Below are 21,857 nucleotides of genomic sequence, written 5' to 3'. Positions count from 1 at the left end.
ATAATATAATATAATATAATATAATATAATAATATTTATAGAAAGGGCTCTCAGTAAGATTTTTATTCTGTTTAACCTGTTGGATTTTTACTTGCTTTTTTTTTAATTTATTTTTTTATAAAGTATTGCGGTTATGCTTGGGGACAGTAAGATTTTTTTTTTTAAAGAAATTACTTTTATTCACCAAGGTTGTGTTATATTAACCAAAAGTGTCAGAAAAACTTTTTGTAACATTATAAATATCTTTACTATTCAAAATATACTTTGAAGTATAAATATAAGTAAATAAACATAAATATAAGTATAAATATATTTAAAAATATTCATTAAAGAATCATGAAAAATGCATCATAGTTTCCATAAATATATTAGGCAGCACAACTGTTTTCAACATTGATGATAATGATAGTAAACGTTTCTTGAGCAGCAAATCAGCATAGTAGGATGTGATGTTGAAGACTGGAAATTCAGCTTTGTAGTCAAATTACATTTGAAAATATATTCAGACAGAAAAGTTATTTTAAATTCTAATGATATTTCACAACATTACTGTTTTTACTGTATTTTTGATCAAATAAGTCACAAGTCTTGGTGAGCATGAAATTTCTTTCAAAAACATGAAAAAATCTCGTCAACCCCAAACCTTTTTTGTTTTTAATGAAATGTTACATTTTCCAACTATTTTATTTTTTTTTACTTCACATCTGTCTTATCAAAAGACATTTTCTCTAATTTACAAACATGTAATATCAACAATCAGTTATTTGTCTTTTTAAAACAGAGGGATTTGAATTGGAGTGTGACTCTTCAGCTTATTGAAAAGGTATCTGTTTTAATTAAGCTATCTTTTCAGTTAGGTTACATTTATCTTTTTAAAATGTTTTGTATTGAAGAAATATGAGTTAACAAAATCTTCTCTTGTCACTTTCATGACACCAGGCCTGTGCAGATCCCGTCCGTTTGGGGGTGTGTGTTAGCTGGCTGAGGGGTCCAGTGTTAGGGGAGAGGTTGGTGGGTCTGGCTGGAGAGCTGTGTGTGATGGGTCTGCGTGGATCCTCTTCTTCATCATCTCATCATGCACACGGCTGGCCTCTCATCAGCCTCGCTCTTTCACAGCAGCACAATAATGGTAAGTCTGCATGTCATCACTACTCAAAAACTACCACCTGATGTCTCGCATATTGAAGTTAAAAGACAAAACTGACCTATTTACTTTCATAAAACAAGCTCTTGGATCACAAATCTGAAGGAATAAAATACCAAAATTCCTCGGCAGGAAGTTCTTGGTAGAAACAAAAATGAGTGACTGACCGCAATATTGGCTTAGCAAACATTATCACAGTGAAGCATGTTTTGGTCCAGTGAGATCCTTGTCTTCTTCCCAAAAAGTTTATCCAATACTGCATTAATTTGATCAAAAAAAAAAAGAAAAAGCAGTATTATTGTGAAATGTTATTGCATTTTAAAATAACTGTTTTCTATTTTATTTTATTTAAAAATGTAACTTATTCCTGTGATCATAAAGCTGAATTTTCAGCAGCCATTACTCCAGTCTTCAGTGTCACATGATCCTTCAGAAATCATTTTAATTAATTTCCTTTTATTATCAGTGTTGAAATCTTAATATTTTTTTTGGATACTGTGATACATTTTTTTTTCTCAGGGTGAACAGAAAGTGCAAAAGAACATCATTTATTGGAAATATAAATCTTTGTAACATAAATGCCATCACTTTTAATCAATTTAATGCGTTTTTGCTGAAAAAGTATGAATTTCCTCCAACAAAACAAAACAAAAAAATCTAACTGACCCCATACTTTTGAATGATAGTGAATGTCTCATTATGGAAGTTATTATGGGAGTATTATTATGTGTTGCAAATGACTTAATGAGTGGTTGGCTTAAGGAAATAATGCTGTTTCACCCGTTCTTCTCTCTGCAGAGCCTCTCATTGGCAAGGCCTATGTCAAGCAGATCATTGACGAGCTTCACGCCACCCTGTCAGAAGCAAAGGGCATGTCAGACGCTGGGAACATGGAGCCGCTGCTCACTTTCATCTCTGATGTGGCTGCCACCTTCTTTTCTTCGGTTAAGGGCTGCCTGCTCCTGGCGTCTGCCGAGGAGCTGCTAATGACTGTTTTCCAGCTTTGTGCACAGAACCAAATCTTCACTCACCTCTCAGGTACAGTTCTCCAAACCATCAAGAAGTTCAAACATTTGTCTATGTAGAATGTGGTTTTCAATTTCTTTCAATATTACACAAAAAATAAATCTCCTCAATTGTGTGTATTGCTTTTAAATGCATGTCTGGTGTTTCCCGGCAGATGCTCTTCTCCTGAAGCTACAGCACGCCTACACTGCTGGCATTCAGTCATTGATCACTCACCTGGGCGCAGGGGCCACAAAGGGCACCCTCCTCCACAACATTGGACTCTGGGTTAAAAGTCAGCTGCTCACCATACCACTGACAGTCAAAAGGTCTCAAAAGGACTCATCCAATGGCCCTTAGATAAATGTGCTTTCTCCGGATACTGTTAATTTTTTGTTGTTGTTTAATTTGGATAGCTGAAAGAATTGTTTGGGAACTTGTCTCAATCTCCTCTGTTATTAATGTCAGTCTGCAGGTCCTGGTGCAGGCTGTGGAAAGTCTGGCTCAGACCATCGCCTCAGCCCAGAATACCAGCTGTCTCCTGTCTCAGTTTATCTGCTGTCTTGCTCCTACTGAGGAGGAATGGAGTTGCATTAGACGGGCCCTGCCGCCTCAGGTACTCGAGCCATTCACTTCACACAGGCCAAACAAGCCGGCAAAAGATTTTGGGAGGAACCACTAGTTTAATATTTTGTTAAAATGGTATAAAGAAGGTACTTCATAAAGGGGCAGTTCACCCAAAAATGAAAATTCAGTCATTAATTACTCACCCTCATGTTGTTCCAAACCCGTAATACCTTTGTTCATCTTTGGAACACAAAAAGAAAACAAAAATAACGACTTTATTCAACAATTTCTTCTCCTCCCTGTCATTCCGCTAGGCTTGCCGCGATAGACGGTGTTGACGGTGATACCGGTGTTAAGCCGCAACACCGGTTAAGTCACTTGCCCACCGCGGCACCGACCCCCACCGTCGTTTTGATTTTTTATAGAAATAAAAATAATTTAGTTCAGTAAAAGAACAGACACTACAATTAAAAACTGAACGCGGCTGCTCAATGCAGAGTGCCGAAAGATAGTCGCATTACAGATCAGATTTAATTTCTCCAGTGAGGAGAGTGAGTCGAGCTGACTGACAAGAAGAGTGAGGTGAGGTGAGACAGACAAGACGATGGCGGATGATTTAGTTTCGAAACTAGATGCAAAAGCGCCTGTTTGGCAGTATTTTGGATTTTGAAAAGCCTGTGATTTTGGAAGTTTTTTTTAAACATTCGTTTCTTATTTAATTGGTTCCACTTTGTTTGCTGATTTTTACTTTATTTAAACTTTGTGTCATTTATTTATTTTATTTGACAGCAAGGTGTATGCCCTGCCTCCTCAAGCTTTCTTACTTTTGTTCTTTCTTAAATTTGTTATTTTATATTAGGCATAGCCTGCCCTATAGCATGGTGTATTTTTATTCGTTTTGTTAATAAAAGTTCTATGTTTTATATATACGCTAAAGTGAGTTTGACGTTGTATTTTGTTGTTGCATTCAAGCAATTGACGCCTAACTGCCGCTAATTCAAAAGTGAAAGTAAAATGTGCACGGCGTTTTTAAGCTATTTAAAAGCGAAGGAAAAGCGAGGAAAAGAGGGAAAATTAAAACGAACAATTGCTTTACGCCGAATTGCCGCTATTTCAAAGTGAAAGTAAAATGCACACGCCGCTTTTACAAGCTATTTAAAAGCGACGGAAAGCGAGGAAAAGAGGGAAACGCCCCGCCCCCGCGGTGATACCGGTATTACCGGTGTTGTCACACGTCGATTAACCGGTGGGAAAATTTCCTCACCGTCACAACCCTACATTCCGCATGTGTGTGGTGCTGACGTAGAACCCGGATGCGCTGCACCTTGTTTGCAAGCAGAAGAATGCACACACATATGTCATGGTACTCTTGTGAATGCGCATTGAAGACTGACACGAAGAGAAGACTGTTGAATAAAGCTGTTATTTTTGTTTTCTTTGCGCACAAAAAGTATTCTCATAGCTTCATAAAATTACGGTTGAACCACTGATGTCACATGGACTATTTTAACGATGTCCTTACAACCTTTCTGGGCCTTGAACGCGGTAGTTCCATTGCTGCCTATGGATGGTCAGAAAACTCACAGATTTCATCAAAAATATCTTAAATTGTGTTGCGAAGATGAACGAAGGTCTTATGGGTTTGGAACGACATGAGGGTGAGTAATACAATTGAAGTCAAAAGTTTACATACACCTTGCAGAATCTGCAAAATGTTAATTATTTTACCACAATAAGAGAGATCACACAAAATGCATGTTATTGTTTATTTAGTACTGACCTGAATACGATATTTCACATAAAAGATGTTTACATATAGTAAGAGAATAATAGTATTTATAGTATTAGCTCTTAACCCCCTGGCTCTTAATGCAGCGTTTTTCCTTCTGGAGCATCAAATGCTGGAAAAGCAAAGAATTTGTGGGACCTGAAGGATTTTTCTGAAGAACAGCATGCAGGCAGTTTAACTGTTCAGGACAAACAAGGGACTCATGAACAACTATTACTAAACAAAAAAACACAGCTGTGGATCAATTAGGTAACAACACAGTATTAAGAATCAAGTGTATGTAAACTTTTGAACAGCGTAATTTTTATAAATTCAACTTATTTTCTCTTGTGGACTATATGTAAACATCTTTTATGTGAAATGTCTTATTCAGGTCAGTATTAAATAAACAATAACATGCATTTTGTATGATTCCTCTTATTTTGGTGAAATAATTAACATTTTGCAGGGCTCTACGCTTACTTTTATTTTTAGGAGCACTTGTGGTCCTAACTTAAAAAATTTAGGAGCACAGTCAAAAATTTCACGAGCACCTTCTAATCAATAATCAAAAAATCGGATAAAAAATTAGCCATCCCATTATGAGGTGATATTTGACTCCTTAAAGTGATTTACAGGGGAATTTTTCTAACTTAATTAAAAGTATTTAATCTTTTATGTCAAATGTAAAAAAATATATATTCATAAGCTTTTTAAAATTTCTAATTAAAACAATAGAATTAAGAACAAGTAGAACAGGAAGAATAAGTACTACAGAGGTGGCATAGAAGACCACAAAAGTGGATTGTAGGTGTATTTGCAGACATTTAATGAGGCTCAGAGGTGGCATGAGTGCAATTAAATTCATAAATTCATGATGAGATAAATGTTTTTAATATAACATTTTGAATATAGAATATTAAATGATTTAAATATCTGAAAATATACTTTAAAAATGAAATTAAAACTGCCAGTAGGTGGCAGCAAGTCACTGATTTTATCACTGAATCATTCATTCATTTGATTCGTTCAAACGGCTGATTCATTCAGGAATGAAGCAAGTGACTGTCTTTATGAATGGGTAGGCTAATTGAATCATTGACTCATTAGACACACCGCTGTGTCAGAATGGAGATGCCGCAGCGGCTTAGCTGTGACTTTGTTTGAAACTATTTCTGATGAGGAAATAGAGCAAAATCAGGCAATAGTGTAATAGTCAGACAATATAAGTCACTTAATATGAACTTCTTGTTTATTGAACTGTTGTATTAAATCAATAACACATTTACAAACTCCCTTAATAATCATTAAAAGCTGTCACTCATCTTAGTTCATCACGATTTCACAATGTTCCATTATAATCAATGAAGCTCTCTACACTGCACAACGAATCTCTTATTTACACCGTCTACACTTTGTTTGTGGTGACAAATGTGTTTATACCGCTTGAGTTTCAAATGCAAAAAAAATTGCAGTATGCTTTACTTGTTGGGATGTACATACTTGCTAAGGATGTGGAGCTTGAAGACTGACATGGAACAGAAGAAATTGTTGAATAAAGCTGTTATTTTTGTTTTCTTTGCGCACAAAAAGTATTCTCATAGCTTCATAAAATTACGGTTGAACCACTGATGTCACATGGACTATTTTAACGATGTCCTTACAACCTTTCTGGGCCTTGAACGCGGTAGTTCCATTGCTGCCTATGGATGGTCAGAAAACTCACAGATTTCATCAAAAATATCTTAAATTGTGTTGCGAAGATGAACGAAGGTCTTATGGGTTTGGAACGACATGAGGGTGAGTAATACAATTGAAGTCAAAAGTTTACATACACCTTGCAGAATCTGCAAAATGTTAATTATTTTACCACAATAAGAGGGATCACACAAAATGCATGTTATTGTTTATTTAGTACTGACCTGAATACGATATTTCACATAAAAGATGTTTACATATAGTAAGAGAATAATAGTATTTATAGTATTAGCTCTTAACCCCCTGGCTCTTAATGCAGCGTTTTTCCTTCTGGAGCATCAAATGCTGGAAAAGCAAAGAATTTGTGGGACCTGAAGGATTTTTCTGAAGAACAGCATGCAGGCAGTTTAACTGTTCAGGACAAACAAGGGACTCATGAACAACTATTACTAAACAAAAAAACACAGCTGTGGATCAATTAGGTAACAACACAGTATTAAGAATCAAGTGTATGTAAACTTTTGAACAGCGTAATTTTTATAAATTCAACTTATTTTCTCTTGTGGACTATATGTAAACATCTTTTATGTGAAATGTCTTATTCAGGTCAGTATTAAATAAACAATAACATGCATTTTGTATGATTCCTCTTATTTTGGTGAAATAATTAACATTTTGCAGGGCTCTACGCTTACTTTTATTTTTAGGAGCACTTGTGGTCCTAACTTAAAAAATTTAGGAGCACAGTCAAAAATTTCACGAGCACCTTCTAATCAATAATCAAAAAATCGGATAAAAAATTAGCCATCCCATTATGAGGTGATATTTGACTCCTTAAAGTGATTTACAGGGGAATTTTTCTAACTTAATTAAAAGTATTTAATCTTTTATGTCAAATGTAAAAAAATATATATTCATAAGCTTTTTAAAATTTCTAATTAAAACAATAGAATTAAGAACAAGTAGAACAGGAAGAATAAGTACTACAGAGGTGGCATAGAAGACCACAAAAGTGGATTGTAGGTGTATTTGCAGACATTTAATGAGGCTCAGAGGTGGCATGAGTGCAATTAAATTCATAAATTCATGATGAGATAAATGTTTTTAATATAACATTTTGAATATAGAATATTAAATGATTTAAATATCTGAAAATATACTTTAAAAATGAAATTAAAACTGCCAGTAGGTGGCAGCAAGTCACTGATTTTATCACTGAATCATTCATTCATTTGATTCGTTCAAACGGCTGATTCATTCAGGAATGAAGCAAGTGACTGTCTTTATGAATGGGTAGGCTAATTGAATCATTGACTCATTAGACACACCGCTGTGTCAGAATGGAGATGCCGCAGCGGCTTAGCTGTGACTTTGTTTGAAACTATTTCTGATGAGGAAATAGAGCAAAATCAGGCAATAGTGTAATAGTCAGACAATATAAGTCACTTAATATGAACTTCTTGTTTATTGAACTGTTGTATTAAATCAATAACACATTTACAAACTCCCTTAATAATCATTAAAAGCTGTCACTCATCTTAGTTCATCACGATTTCACAATGTTCCATTATAATCAATGAAGCTCTCTACACTGCACAACGAATCTCTTACATTGTCTACATTTTGTTTATGAAAGTATTCGTGAGCTTGCATAACTTAGTGCTTAACAAAACGCTGGTGTTTTGAGCAGTGAGTGGATTCTGATTAACATTGTGTTCAAGAAATCAACAGATATGTCTGTAATACATTACTCAACGCTGCAAAAACATCTAGAAACATTTGAGGGTCCCCTCAGCGCAAACACAAATATGCTGACCGGGTCAGTTGCACTGGTGCTCCTACATATTTTTTCATAGTCGTACGCAGTAGTGGTCGCACTGTAGAGCCCTGTTTTGCAGATTCTGCGAGGGGTATGTAAACTTGTAAATGACCGAATTTTCATTTTTGGGTGAACTATCCCTTTAAAATGGCAAAAATATGTCATTTTAATGAATTATCTTTGTTCATCTCTGCAGTGGGTGAAACACCCTTTACTGTGTGGTCGTCTCAGAGTCACTGGTGAATACCCCTGCATGGACTTGTGGACTAACCGGCTGCCTGCACACCTGTGTGTAAGTGCATTACTGGGCAGAATCATCTTCACTGCAGCTTCACCTGATGACCAGCAGGTGGAGGCAGACTTCTCTGAAATTCCTGATCTCAAACACATAGGTGAGACTCATTCATTCATCTAGCTTTTGGTAGCAGTGATCTTGTAAGATAATAATTTGTTAAATAATTTTTGCTCATGCATTACACATTCTGAAAGGATAATTTAGAGATTTTTTTAGAGGAGGATATATTCTGATAGCGTGCAATGTGAATCAGTCTTTATAACAGTGTACTATTTTCATGAAATGCATACAAATATCAGTTGTCACTTTATATCTCCCAATATGTCTTATTAAGATTTAAATGCTAGTTTTATGATCAAAGCTCTGTAGTTTTTATTGTGGGGACAAACATATAATGCAATGAAATATCATGTATCAAGACCTATATCAAGAATTATACTAAAATGCCTTTTATTTGCTACAAAAGTAATTTTTTTTATCATGTTAATTTAGGGGCCTTATCAAATGCGTATCAAATATGATAAAGTAGGCTTTATAGAGTTCAAATAAAGTGTCACCAATACTTGTTTTAATGTAGTTTCAGAGATTTTCTATGGACTTCAGTGGTGTGAAGAAATGGAGCTTTCACCCCCCATGGTGTCTGAATATCACAAACTGTTGCAGACCTGGAGTTTAGAGCAGAGAATCCACAACGACAGCCTGATCCAAACTACTCTGTTTGACACACTTTTCACAAGGTCATCTCATTCATGTGATTGATTTATTTATGTGCATTTTCAATAGTAATGGCCTAGCCTATGTATAAATGTCTTTATTTTGTTTTAATGAGTATAATTCATAGACCCTTTTATCCTTTTTAATCACAGGTCACAAGAAGAGGGCTCCCTCTGGTCACTAGCTCTGGCAAAATGCATGCAGAACAGCAAAATGGAACCAAGCCACATTAAGGCCTTATACGGCAATGTAGAAAGGTAAGATATCCATCATAACACACACACACACACACACACACACACACACACACACACACACACACACACACACACACACACACACACACACAACAAATGCTAACATACACCACCATTCGGAGTCATTAAGATTGTTTTATTGTTTTTGAAAGCTCACGAAGGCTACATTTATTTGATTAAAATAAAGTAAAAACCATAATATTGTGATAGAATAATTTAAATAGCTTGTTTTCTATTTAAATATATTTTAGAATTTTCAGTAGTCATTACCCTAGTCTTTAGTGTCACATGATCCTTCAGAATTCCAAATTGCTGATTAATATTTTTGTACATTTGGTCATTTTTTTTTTCCAGGTTTCTTTTATTTACTCGAAATAGAAATCTTTAGTAGAAATGTCAGCCTAGCCAGCAAGGTGGTTGTGACGTTCATGCTAATTCTGTGGCTTTTTTGTGTGTGTCAGTTTCTTTCCCCTCTCAGAACACAGTGTGAGCACGGTGCTGGTGCTGTGTCCATTTCTAGCCAGTGAAGAGAGAGAATCCCTCATCGCCTTGTGTGTCACAGAGCTCCTTAACTGGCAGGACAGCGAGCAGGACTGCATCGATAGTGAGATTCAAATCATATACACACACCGCACATGATGAGTCGTATAGGCTGAGCAACACCGATCTCACTCACTTAAGTGATGTGAAAGAATAATGTTGTGTGTGTGTAGGTGTGCGGGGCTGCCTGGCCGTGCTGCTCTGCTGTCTACAGGCCGACACGGCTGTGGAGGATGAGATCTTGTTGGCTGTCGTAGCCACGATTGCTGAATGGAGGAACAGTAGAGAGGAGTGGTTCCTCTTCAACAGGTGAGACTGTGCCTCAGCTATGTGTATCTCTGTAATGAGGAAGACGGCAGTGGCAGTCATGTTTATGCCAGAGCTGTAGCCGTGATGCTCAAGTGGGTGATGCAGGTTTTTATTTGCCCTCTTCATTGTAGCTTTCCAATAGTAAACTAAAAATGCATAAAATGTTTAAAAAAAATGTAAATATTTAAAATCTCTCTCTCTCTATATATATATATTATGTATAGAAATATCAAATAAAATATTTCCTATTCCCTCATTACTGTATTTTTCATATAAAACATGTAAAATATAAAATTAATAATAAGTTGTAATAAAAAATAATAGCTATCATAACAATGCTAAATGCATCAAGAATGTGATGCAACTTGAAATAATATGTAACAGTATATAAACATTTTGCCCAAAATGCATTCATAACAAAAACATTCATGCAGAAAAACAGAAAAATTATCAAAATATTTTTCCTATACCATCTATGCTATATTTTTGGAATAAAACATTTAAAATATAAAATCAGTAAGTAATACAAAATAATTATAATAGCTAGAATAACAATGTTAAATGTATCAAGAATGTAAACTTCAAGTAATACATAACAATATACAAACATATTAATGCAGAAAAAGAGGAAAATCACCAAAAACGGTTTTCATTTTCCTCTTTACTATGACATAAGAATAAAAATACAAAATATAAATTAATAAGTAATAATAAAAATAATAGCTATCATAACACAATTTTAAACTGAACAAGATTGTGAAGCATCTTTAAATGATGCCTAACAATATATAAACATTTTCTTAAAATTTCAAAATGTTTGAAAAAATAAAAATCAACAAAAAATGTTTTATTCCCTCTTTACTGTATCTTTTAAATATATATTTTAAGTGAATTAAAATTATATACAAATTGAATAAAATTGTTTAATTAATTATATTTATAATTAATTCTAATTATTAAATAAAATAAAATTGAATTAAATAAATTATTTTTTTTACTTTGTGTCCATTTGCAGTGACCTTGGAAAAGTTTCTACCGCAGGACTCTTATTGGCAGTAGAAATGATGCGTTTCTTGTGCTGGATGGTGGATCATTCTCCTACAGTCTTGGGAAACACTCATTGGGATCTCCTGCTCTGCTCAATGCTGGCATGGCTTGAGGTGAGATGAGTTTGTATGCAGTAGACAGGCTCACAGCGACACTTTCCCCTGTCCTTTCCAGAAATTTCCACCTCAGTGCACAATCAAATCTGCATTTTGAATAGATCTTATTTTAACACAAGGTGTAAATGAGATCTGAGATGCTTTACACATATGGCTGATCTTATAAATAATCACACCTACTCTGAGAACCGTGCTGCATACTGACGACAATCTGAGCGAATGTAATTTTTAATCAGTGCAACATGTAATTGTGTGTTTTTCACAGACTGCCAGTGAGAACAGCAGCATGTTCTGGAATCCTTGGGTGCAGCTGTTTGTGTGTGCAAACTGTGAGCTGATTGTAAGGCTGAGTGAGTTTTTCACATCGCCCCCTGCTGGTGTGCAGGAACAGCTTCCTCCAGAGCTGAACTCAGAGTGGAAGGAGTTCTTTTTGGAGGGAATTCACAACCTTCTGCTCTCACTGCTTATTAAGATCCCTGGTGAGTCACCTTAACAAGAACCTTTAAAGGGATAGTTCACCCAAAAATGAAAGTTTGATGTTTATCTGCTTACCCCCAGGGCATCCAAGATGTAGGTGACTTTGTTTCTAAGATTTTTAACACAAACCGTTGCAGTCTGTCAGTCTTATAATGGAGGTGAATGGGAATCATGGCTTTGAGAGTAAAAAAAAAAACATACACCGACAAAACCAAATTAAACCCTGCGGCTCGTGACGATACATTGAGGTCTTAAGACACGAAACGTGCCGGATGTTGTGAACGCGCTCAGGACAGTTGGACATTGCGGTGGATCAGAGGTAAAAAATGATATAAATACTGTTCAGTTTCTTGCACAGACCGATCGTTTTGTGTCTTAAGACCTCAGTGTATCGTCACGAGGCGCAGGGTTAAATTTGGTTTTGTCTGTGTGTTTTTTTTACTCTCAAAGCCGTGGAGCCCATTGACTGCCATTATATGACTGACAGACTGCAACGGTTTGAGTTAAATATCTTTGTTTGTGTTCTACTGAAGAAACAAAGTCACCTACATCTTGGATGCCCTGGGGGTAAGCAGATAAACATCAAATTTTCATTTTTGGGTGAACTATCCCTTTAATGATTTTTATTTTTATTTTTTTATTTTATATCTACACTACTGTTCAAAAGTTTGCGGTCAGTTAATGGTTTTGAAAGACGTCTTTTATGCTCACCAAGGCTGCATTTATTTGAGCAAAAATACAAGTAATATTGTGAAATATTGCAATTTAAAATAACTGTTTTCTATCTTAATATATTTTATGCAACGGTTTGAGTTAAATATCTTTGTTTGTGTTCTACTGAAGAAACAAAGTCACCTACATCTTGGATGCCCTGGGGGTAAGCAGATAAACATCAAATTTTCATTTTTGGGTGAACTATCCCTTTAATGATTTTTATTTTTATTTTTTTATTTTATATCTACACTACTGTTCAAAAGTTTGCGGTCAGTTAATGGTTTTGAAAGACGTCTTTTATGCTCACCAAGGCTGCATTTATTTGATCAAAAATACAAGTAATATTGTGAAATATTACAATTTAAAATAACTGTTTTCTATCTTAATATATTTTAAAATGTAATTTATTAATGGGATAGTAAAGCTGAATTTCCAGTCTTCAGAAATTCACATTAAAAAATATGGTTACAATGTTTTAGGTATTACAGGGTAGAATATTGATGTGTCCAGATGCCCAGCTCTAATACACAGCACTAAAATAATGCAATAAGCATGCTAAATAACAAAACACTTTAATGGAAACAAAAATAAAAAGTAAAAAATAATTTATATAAAACGTAATTATACAGTTATACATAATGTCATGCAGTGACTACTGGGAATGTTCTTTTACTGTTTTTAACCATAAATTGTATTGTATTCACAGTTTCTACAGTTGCAGTAACCACACACTTTTATTATATTATTTTATTATATTACATAGTAAAATTGCAAATAATGTGATTAAACAATTAGTTCTTTTTACAGTAGCATTTTACATTGCAAAACAATTGCAAACATAATTAAAGCTCCATCACTACACAAAACAACCAAAAAAATCTATATCTACAAACCATTCAAATCATGTTCAAATCACGTCTTAGTAATCATGTTTGCCCAGTAGGCATTGTGACTCATCCCTAGTGTTAACCTAGAAATCATTTTATACTACTTGTATCATTTATACTTCTGATGTTTAATGGAAACATGATGTCTGGTGGTTAACAGACTACTGAAATGTCAAACTGTTGTCTCAGTGGACTTTACAGAGCCAGATGACCCTTTGTTCCCCCTGCCGGCATTGAGGGCAGTGGGGGAGGCTCTTACCTACATCCCCGTGGAGCTGCTCACACAGAATAAACTCCCTCCTCGGTTTGTAGCCGACCAGAGGAGCAGTCTGCCAGAGCCCCTCCAGACCCTGCTGAATACCCTCTCACCCCTGCTGCTCTTCAAAGCCCGGCCGTTACAGCTTGCAGTCTACCACATCCTACACAAGTACAGACTCTCTTGCTACAGACTCTCTTGCTTTAGTGAACTTTTACTTCACTCTAACTCCACACAGTAGACATTTAAATAGGTCATATAATGGACAACTTACTGTTTTGAAGGAATAGTTACCTAAAAAGGAATATTTGCTGAAATTTTAGCATTACATCACTTGCTGACCAATGGATCCTCTGCAGTGAATGGGTGCCATCAGAAGGAGAGTCCAAACATCTAATAAAAACATCACAATAATCCACAAACCTCCAGTCCATCAATTAAGGAATTATGAAGTAAAAAGCTGCGTGTTTGTAGTAAATCCATCATTTTCTGGCCAAAGTAGCAGTCCATAATCTACAAGAAAAAAAAAAAAAAAAAAAAAGTCCCTTGTTGTAATCTCACTTCAAAATCCACTGAAATTTGTTGACATTTCTCCAAAAAGTTGAAGTTTTCAGCAAATTTTATTTTATGCGAGAACTTTTCCCAAAGTTCTGCATAATGTAGATATACTCTAAATGCCCTTTCACATGATCAGCAACCATAAGCAAATTAACATATGAACAAAGTTTTAAAGGTACAGTAGCAAAAACAATCTTTTTAATACTAAAGAGTCAGTGAAAGGGCAGAAAATGGTCATACTAAACTAAATTACAACTATTCATGGTGCAGGAAAACTTGTTTAACATTATAATTGTTAAATGCAAAGTGTAGAATGCCGCATTAAGAAGTCAGCATGTGTCTTACCACCTAGACATTATCTTTGTTTTCTACCTGTTCTGCATCGTCTGCAGAAACGCTATAATGGACTTTCCTGTAAGTTGCTTTGGTAGGAAAGTATCTGTCTAGAACATAATTGTAAATGTAATTGAAATGAATACTCCAAGGGACGGCCGGTTTTTGCATAGCCTTAAGGTCATATTGTACGGAAGAAGTTTAATCCACAATGCATTCCGCTTTGGGTTTAATTAAATATGCTTCATTGAGAGAACAAGCCTCTGGGAGAGAAACAGTTTTATATTCCACGGAGTTAGCTGAGATCTCCTCTGTGCTGTTGCTGAAGTGTGATGTCCATTACAAGTCTTTGAATGAGCTTCAGTGCTGATGTGAAATCATCTCAGGAGAAATGTGAGTGATGTGTTCGTGTCTTACAGGGTGATGCCTTTGTTGCCAGAGAGTGACAGTGAGAGTGCCAGCGCTAAATCTGATGACGAAGATGGAGAAGAACCATGCTTGTAAGACACACAAAGACACTCTTTCACACACACTGGCACTTAAAAGTCTTTGGACTTTAATGCTAAATAGATTCCATTTGGTAAGATTTTTTTGATGTCCATCCATCCATCTTTGTTTGTGTTTGCATTGTTATATTTTTATTTATGTATTTAATAATTGTATTATCTAAAATATAAAATAACTAAAGTAATGCAATAAACATGATCTAAATAACACACAACACCCTGATATACATTGATGATAGCAAAAATAGGGGGAAAATGTATATACATTTATTTATATAATTTCTATATCATATATGATGTAACAGTGACTTCTGGGAATGTCCTTTTTCTGTTTTCATTCAGTTATTCATAGTTTTTCATATTTTCATATTTATTTACTATTTATCTATTTTTTCATAATTTAATTATTGTATTTACTCTTATTTAACGTTTTTTGTTTAGATATCAATTTAAAATGTTATTATTTCAAATATCTGTTTAATGTTTAATATTTAATATTTGTTTTATATTGTTATTTTTTATTATTGAATAAAATAATGCCGCTTCACAAGACGTTAATGGACTGGCGTCATGTGGATTACTTTTTGATTATTGTTATGCTTTTATTATTTTGTTGTATGCTGTTTTATGCTTTTATCAGCTGTTTCTGATGGCACCCATTTAGCCTAGAGGATCCATTATTCAAATATTGTATTATTTACTCTTATTTAACTGTTTGTGTTATTTAAAATATCAATTTAAAATTATTATTTAGTTATTATTAGCTATTATTTATAATATCTGTCTAATATATATTTATGTTTTATTTATATATATATATATATATATATATTATTTTTTTTTTTGTTTATTTATTTGTTTTGTTTTTTCTGGGGTCACCCACAAATTTTATGTTATCTAGATGACTTACCGTGTGCACTTCCTGTAGGTCTCCTCCAGCAGCATTGATGAGCATCCTTTCTGCCACAGAAGAGCTCTTGGAGAATATTCTAGGTGGCGTGCAAGTGGGTGAGTTTGCAGTGGTGCAACCCCTCAGTATGGAGCACTGCTTCATTCTGGGATATCTTCTGGCCTGGAAACTCCTCTTCACCTTCTTCAAGGCTTCTTCATCTCATGTAAGTAAAAAAATGCACTGTCATAATGCGCTGGAAAGCTGTTAATCATTGTCTCATCTAGAGGTCGACCGATATGGGTTTTTCTCTGGCCGATGCTGATGCCGATATTTAGAAATCAGGGCAGCCGATATATGATGCAGATTTTTTGGCCGATGTGTTTGGCCGATTTTGTTTTCCTTTTTTCCCCTTCATCTCATAAAATATATTTTAAGTAAATGTTTATTGCAGGGTACAAGATAGTACAAGTAGTAGTACAAGGTATAATACATGGATCAAAACTTAAAGGGATAGTTCACCCAAAAATTACAATTCTGTCCTTAATTACTCACCCTCATGTCGTTCTAAACCCGTAAGACCTCCGTTCATCTTCAGAACACAAATTAAGATATTTTTGATGAATTCTGAGAGCTCTCTGACCCTCCCATAGACAGCAATGTAATTACCCCGATCAAGGTCCAGAAACGTAGCAAGGATATATAGAGGTTTTCCATTTGACGCTGTAGTAGAAACACACCTCAGAGGGTACGGCGTTCTGCAACAACGCTTAGCTGCCCGCAGATGCGTCTGCCTATAAATCGGCCTAACTTGCAGCACAATCGGCCGTTGCAGATTAATTAAAAAATGCCAAAAATCGGCCCGGTCGACCTCTAGTAGGGCTGGGATAATAAATTGATTCATCGCAAATCGAGAAATGATTCTGCATCGATTCTGAGATTTTCCGAAGGCATTTAGTTTTTAACAGCAGATGGCACTGCGTGCTTTAGAAATAGCCGTATTCTGCTTGCTTCCAGTTCCTTACACATGGACCACTTTAACCTAAAATAATCATTCATAAAGTTCGAAAAGGATGAAGCGAATTACAAGGATGTTCACAGTGGGCTGTGTTTACATTAATCTCGCATCATAAAAGCATAAAAGCATAAACCGATGTGCAAGTGCATTTAAACACTTACATTACTCAGCCGAACGCACAAGCGCTCTTCTTCGTGAGCATTTGAGTGTGCGGTTAAAAACTAGCCTAGAGTGCCATCTGCTGTTAAAAACTAAGCTCAGAATCGATTCGAGAGAGAATCACGATGTATTCCGAAATCTCCGAATCGATCCACGAATCGCGATGCATCGATTTATTGTCCCAGCCCTAACTTCTAGTTTCATCCTTTTTGATAGACTTTTAACAGAGACATTCTAGAGGTTAAATGATCTGTCAGATGTGTCCGTCTCATTGTGACAGAAATATTGAGTGATAATGTCACAGCTTTCATCTCCACAGCTCTTTATGATTTTGAGTGAACGTAAAAAAGGCCACAGTACTTATTTGTAATGCAAGCAACATGACATTTCGTTTACGTTGCGAAACCGTCTGTTTTTGTTTTTCAGCTGCGAGCTCAGTACTCTTTGCACTTGAAAAAGACTCGTTCTCTTCATAAACTCCTGCTCCACCTGTTCCGTCTGATGCCAGAGAACCCATCAGTGCCTGGACAACCAGCAGAACCCTCGGGCAAAGAACCCAAAACCTTCTTCACTGAGAGTTTGTCTCTCGCCCCCCGGAGTATGTTGCAGATCATTTAGAACTGTGATTCTCACCACAGGATTGAACACACTACAAAAATTACTTATTGAAAATAAACATCTTGCTAAAATCAGGCATTAAAATGAATAAATATATTAATATATGTATTAACATTATTACAAACTGCATAGACCCAACAATATGCGATATTATTAATAATTTTTACTAAAATAATTTTTTTGTAGTTGTTTGTTTGTTTAGATGGATTTTTTTATTTTTATATTTCCATTTTTAAAGTTTTAGCAATTTTTTTGTGCTTTTGTCATTTTTTTAATATTTCTGTTTAGCTATAATAGTTCTGTATATAAGTATATAATTCTGTTTTTATTCTAATTTAAATTTTTTTTTTATTTTAAGTATTTATTTTATTTCAGCTTAATTGCTGAAAATTTAATGGTTTTAATATAAAATGTAATAGTTTTTAATAGTTTAATAGTTAACCGTTAGCATTACCAACACTACCTGCTACCCGTGACCTGATCAGAACAGATCTTTGGCCCATCAGTTGACAACCAATGATTTGTAACATTTATGTATTTCTCTCTTATCTGAGGTCATCTCATTAGGTGTGTGTGTGTTTTCTAGAAACTGATGGTCTGCAGTTTGAGGTTCCCCATCTGGCCTGCTTGGTGTACTATGGTGCGTTAAAGGACTTGCCTGCAATGGTGCGTCTGTGGTGGAACAGCCAAGAGAAACGTGTCTTCAGCACGGTGGATAAATTCACCAGCAAGTATGTCAGCGGCGTTTTGTCTGCGCAGGAGATCGCATCTGTACAGTCCAGCACCCAGACTTTTGAGAACATGATGGTGAGCCGTGGTGGAACGTTTAAGTGAAAGAAAGTGCTCTGTGCTTAAGTGGTTTGATGAACTGTAATGGGATGTGTTTTTTTCCCAGGTGAAAGCACGGTCTGCCACGCGGGAGGTGATCGCGACTTACTCTGTCGACGATATCTTCATAGAGCTGGTGATTCAGCTGCCTCAGAATTATCCGCTCGGCTCTATCTCAGTGGAGAGTGGGCGGAGAGTGGGCGTGGCTGTTCAGCAGTGGCGCAATTGGATGCTTCAGCTCAGCACGTACCTCACACACCAGGTACAGGAAGTAGAAATGTTCTCAGTCTAAACTTTTTTTTAGATAAATGCAGTAACATTTAGCTTAAGAAAAAACTTTTAAAGTTAGGAAAAAAACTATACACTACTGTTCAAAGGTTTGTGGTCGGTAAGCTTGAAAGTCTCTTAAGAAATTAAAATAACTCTTCTCTATTTCAATATATTTTAAAATTTATTCCGGTGATGTTAAAACCGAATTTTCATCATCATTACCCCAGTCTTCAGTGTCACATGATCCTTCAGTATGCTGATTTGCTGCTCGAGAAACATTTCTTATTATCATTGTTGAAAACAGTTGTTCTGCTTCATATTTTTGTTGATAGTGTGATATATTTTTGTAGGATTCTTTGATGCATAAGAACTACAAAAGAACAGCATTTTTTTAAAAATAAAAATGAATGTAATGTAATAATTAATTAATGTAATTTTAATTTTCATCCTTGCTGAAAAAAGTTTTACATTCTTTAAAAAAAATCTTACTGAACATTTAAGCAATTTAGATGTAATATATATATATTTTTTCTAAATATTTTTACCTAATTTTAAAACTTGTTTTTGGAAATCTTTAAACTGGCTTTAAAACACGTAATATAAGGCATAACACAAGGTAGTGCTGTTATAGAGAAACTAAATATAAAGTATTTGGTCACTTAAGCCACATATAAAAATGAATTTTATTGTGTTAGATAAAAAAAATATCAAACCAAGTGGCATCTGGAAACAAATGATGCAATAGCTTTTGTCAGAACTAACTTCATTTTTTGGGTCATTGTTGCTTTAACCAAAGTCCCAAAGTCATTTTTAGTGGATTTAGAATAATAATAGTGGAATTGGGGTAATTTGAGATATGAAATGTTTTGCTTGAAATGTGATCTCTGTTGTTAAAAATTGCTACTGGGTTCCTCGGGTTGATTTTTTTAAAATCAAATGCAGTGATATTCATACTTTTTTTTAATTTTTAGATTTGAACACTTTTTGGGACTGATGTTAATGTTGTCTCGTCTGTTTATGTTGGAGTTGGACCAGTTGGACTGGTTTATTAAAGTAATAGTTAAATGCTCTGAGTGATTTATTTTTTTTTTAATATGAATAACTAAAAATGGCTAGACTAATTTAGATGATATGTTTGGTAGAATGGCAGTATTCTGGAAGGTCTGTCGCTGTGGAAGAACAATGTTGACAAGCGTTTTGAGGGGGTGGAGGACTGTATGATCTGCTTCTCTGTCATTCACGGATCCAATTACTCGCTGCCAAAGAAAGCCTGCCGTACCTGCAAAAAGAAGTTCCATTCTGCCTGTCTGGTGAGTGCCACATACACAATCTTTTGCTCTTCCATCATAGTTATTTTTAGATGAAGGTTTTTTGAGAGTAGTAAGTGTAGTTTTGAGCTTTTATGTTATTTTACAAATTTACATCACTATCTGTAATATCTGCAATTTAAAGTTAACATGGCACCCATTTTACTTCTGTAATCTGAAGTATTTGTGTGAAACAGGATATTCAATGGTATTCAGAAAGTGAATAATCTCAATTTTGATTTCATGTTTAGTTTGAATGTTTTTTATTGGTAGTATGACTGGATCCCTTTCAAATCATAGGTTTAAAATCCTATAGGTCACCAGTGCACTTTTGAAAAATGAAATTGAAAATTATATAATTTCCCATCCGCAGTGAAGTTCTCAATCTGTCACCATTTATTACTCCAATTCTGCAGATATTTCAGAATCAGCAAAATGTGCAACCTTGAATGATCTCGAACGCTTCTCGTTCCTCACTGACCGCTTTTTTCCATTTCTTTTCATTCCCCAGTATAAATGGTTCACATCTAGCAACAAATCCACATGTCCTCTGTGCCGAGAGACTTTCTTCTAAGCTCTGTCTCCATGGACACAAATAATAGGTGAATGACGTCCTCGGCAAACAGCTGACTCGTAAAGAAATGTTCTGTTCGTTTGTTTGTACATACGCTTTTTGCAGTGCTGCAAATTACCGTGGCCTTTTAGTTTCTGACTCTGAAGATGCACCCAACAACACCCGTCACAAACAACGAAATGAACAAACGGTAGGAATTCCAGAAAACAAAGTACCCAGACTGGATTAAAGACAGCTTGACAGAACAATGAAGGCTGAACAAGCCTGCGGATTCATGGCCTTAAAGGAATAGTTCACCAAAAATCAACATTTTGTCATTATTTGCACATACTCATGTCATTCCAGACCTGTTTCATGTTATTATTATTTTTTCTGTGGAACACAGAATTTTGAGGGATATTGACACTCTTTTCCTCAACACATTTGTCAAGCCCCCCCAAAAAAACAGTATGAATAAAAAAAAGTAAGTATACTACAATATGCTATAAATAGAAGTTATATGGTAGCTTAGTGAAAGGAATGGCACACAACTTAGGTTTTTGTTCTCTTTTTGTTTTAAATAAAAATGTAGCTGCATACAGGTTTGGGATGACATGGATAAATAATCACAAAATGTGAATTATTTTGTGTGTGTATACTATTTCTTTAAATTCTATTTTAATGTGGCAAGATGGTTAATCACACATCAGGTTACATAAATTTCCAATTCACAAATAAATCTAACTGTTCATAGTTTCTATTGATATGGAAAAGAATGTATTTTGCTCTGATAAATGTGGGACCGTATGGATGACCTGTATAGAAATAATGAACCGAGTTTTGGCTTTTAATCTCAGCTTGATGATCCTATTTTGTATAATGACACATAATGCTGTATGCAGCAGAAATATCTGTTTGCCTTGATCTTTAGTTGTCATGGATTGTGTAATATGACACAATCTGTGGTCCTGAAATACAGATGTTTGTCATACTTTCAACCTCACTGTTTATCATACGTCATTTTACGTAATCTGCTTCTGTCAATCAGATTGACAGTGTTGTCACACTATCTGTGCCTTTGTGTCTGTTCCTCAGAGTCACAGTAGCTTATCTATTGAAGCTGCAAGGTAAGCTGCAGTTTGTATTTACGCAGGGAAGACATGCATTGAAGAATAATTTCAGAGGCAAAAAAGGTTGGTGATCAA

The 21,857-nt window shown here is 35.1% G+C and overlaps 1 protein-coding gene across 2 annotated transcripts in view; it reads left to right on the top strand.

The window, feature by feature from the left end:
• LOC107702790 (E3 ubiquitin-protein ligase listerin-like) overlaps positions 1 to 20,732 on the top strand; it is a 26,977-nt gene extending 6,245 nt beyond the window's left edge. Inside the window, exons 11-30 of one of the 2 annotated variants that reach the window (XM_016505206.1) lie at positions 782 to 823; positions 940 to 1,129; positions 1,943 to 2,182; positions 2,325 to 2,478; positions 2,618 to 2,765; positions 8,198 to 8,393; positions 8,874 to 9,033; positions 9,163 to 9,267; positions 9,729 to 9,871; positions 9,981 to 10,116; positions 11,132 to 11,276; positions 11,545 to 11,758; positions 13,547 to 13,784; positions 14,924 to 15,004; positions 15,939 to 16,125; positions 17,503 to 17,653; positions 18,281 to 18,501; positions 18,590 to 18,784; positions 19,935 to 20,102; positions 20,611 to 20,732. In XM_016505206.1, the coding sequence (XP_016360692.1) occupies positions 782 to 823; positions 940 to 1,129; positions 1,943 to 2,182; positions 2,325 to 2,478; positions 2,618 to 2,765; positions 8,198 to 8,393; positions 8,874 to 9,033; positions 9,163 to 9,267; positions 9,729 to 9,871; positions 9,981 to 10,116; positions 11,132 to 11,276; positions 11,545 to 11,758; positions 13,547 to 13,784; positions 14,924 to 15,004; positions 15,939 to 16,125; positions 17,503 to 17,653; positions 18,281 to 18,501; positions 18,590 to 18,784; positions 19,935 to 20,102; positions 20,611 to 20,673 (3,177 nt within the window). In that variant the 3' untranslated portion in view covers positions 20,674 to 20,732. Of the gene's footprint in view, positions 1 to 781; positions 824 to 939; positions 1,130 to 1,942; positions 2,183 to 2,324; positions 2,479 to 2,617; positions 2,766 to 8,197; positions 8,394 to 8,873; positions 9,034 to 9,162; positions 9,268 to 9,728; positions 9,872 to 9,980; positions 10,117 to 11,131; positions 11,277 to 11,544; positions 11,759 to 13,546; positions 13,785 to 14,923; positions 15,005 to 15,938; positions 16,126 to 17,502; positions 17,675 to 18,280; positions 18,502 to 18,589; positions 18,785 to 19,934; positions 20,103 to 20,610 lie in introns of both variants that reach the window. The other variant, XM_016505204.1, reaches the window with a different exon arrangement.
• Positions 20,733 to 21,857: the final 1,125 nt, after the last annotated feature.

This window comes from Sinocyclocheilus anshuiensis, unplaced genomic scaffold (assembly GCF_001515605.1).
Source record: "Sinocyclocheilus anshuiensis isolate Anshui unplaced genomic scaffold, SAMN03320099.WGS_v1.1 scaffold1035, whole genome shotgun sequence".
NCBI classification, from domain to species: domain Eukaryota; kingdom Metazoa; phylum Chordata; class Actinopteri; order Cypriniformes; family Cyprinidae; genus Sinocyclocheilus; species Sinocyclocheilus anshuiensis.
The sequence above is the reverse complement of the archived record's forward strand: the minus strand, read 5'-3'. Positions and strand labels throughout refer to the sequence as shown.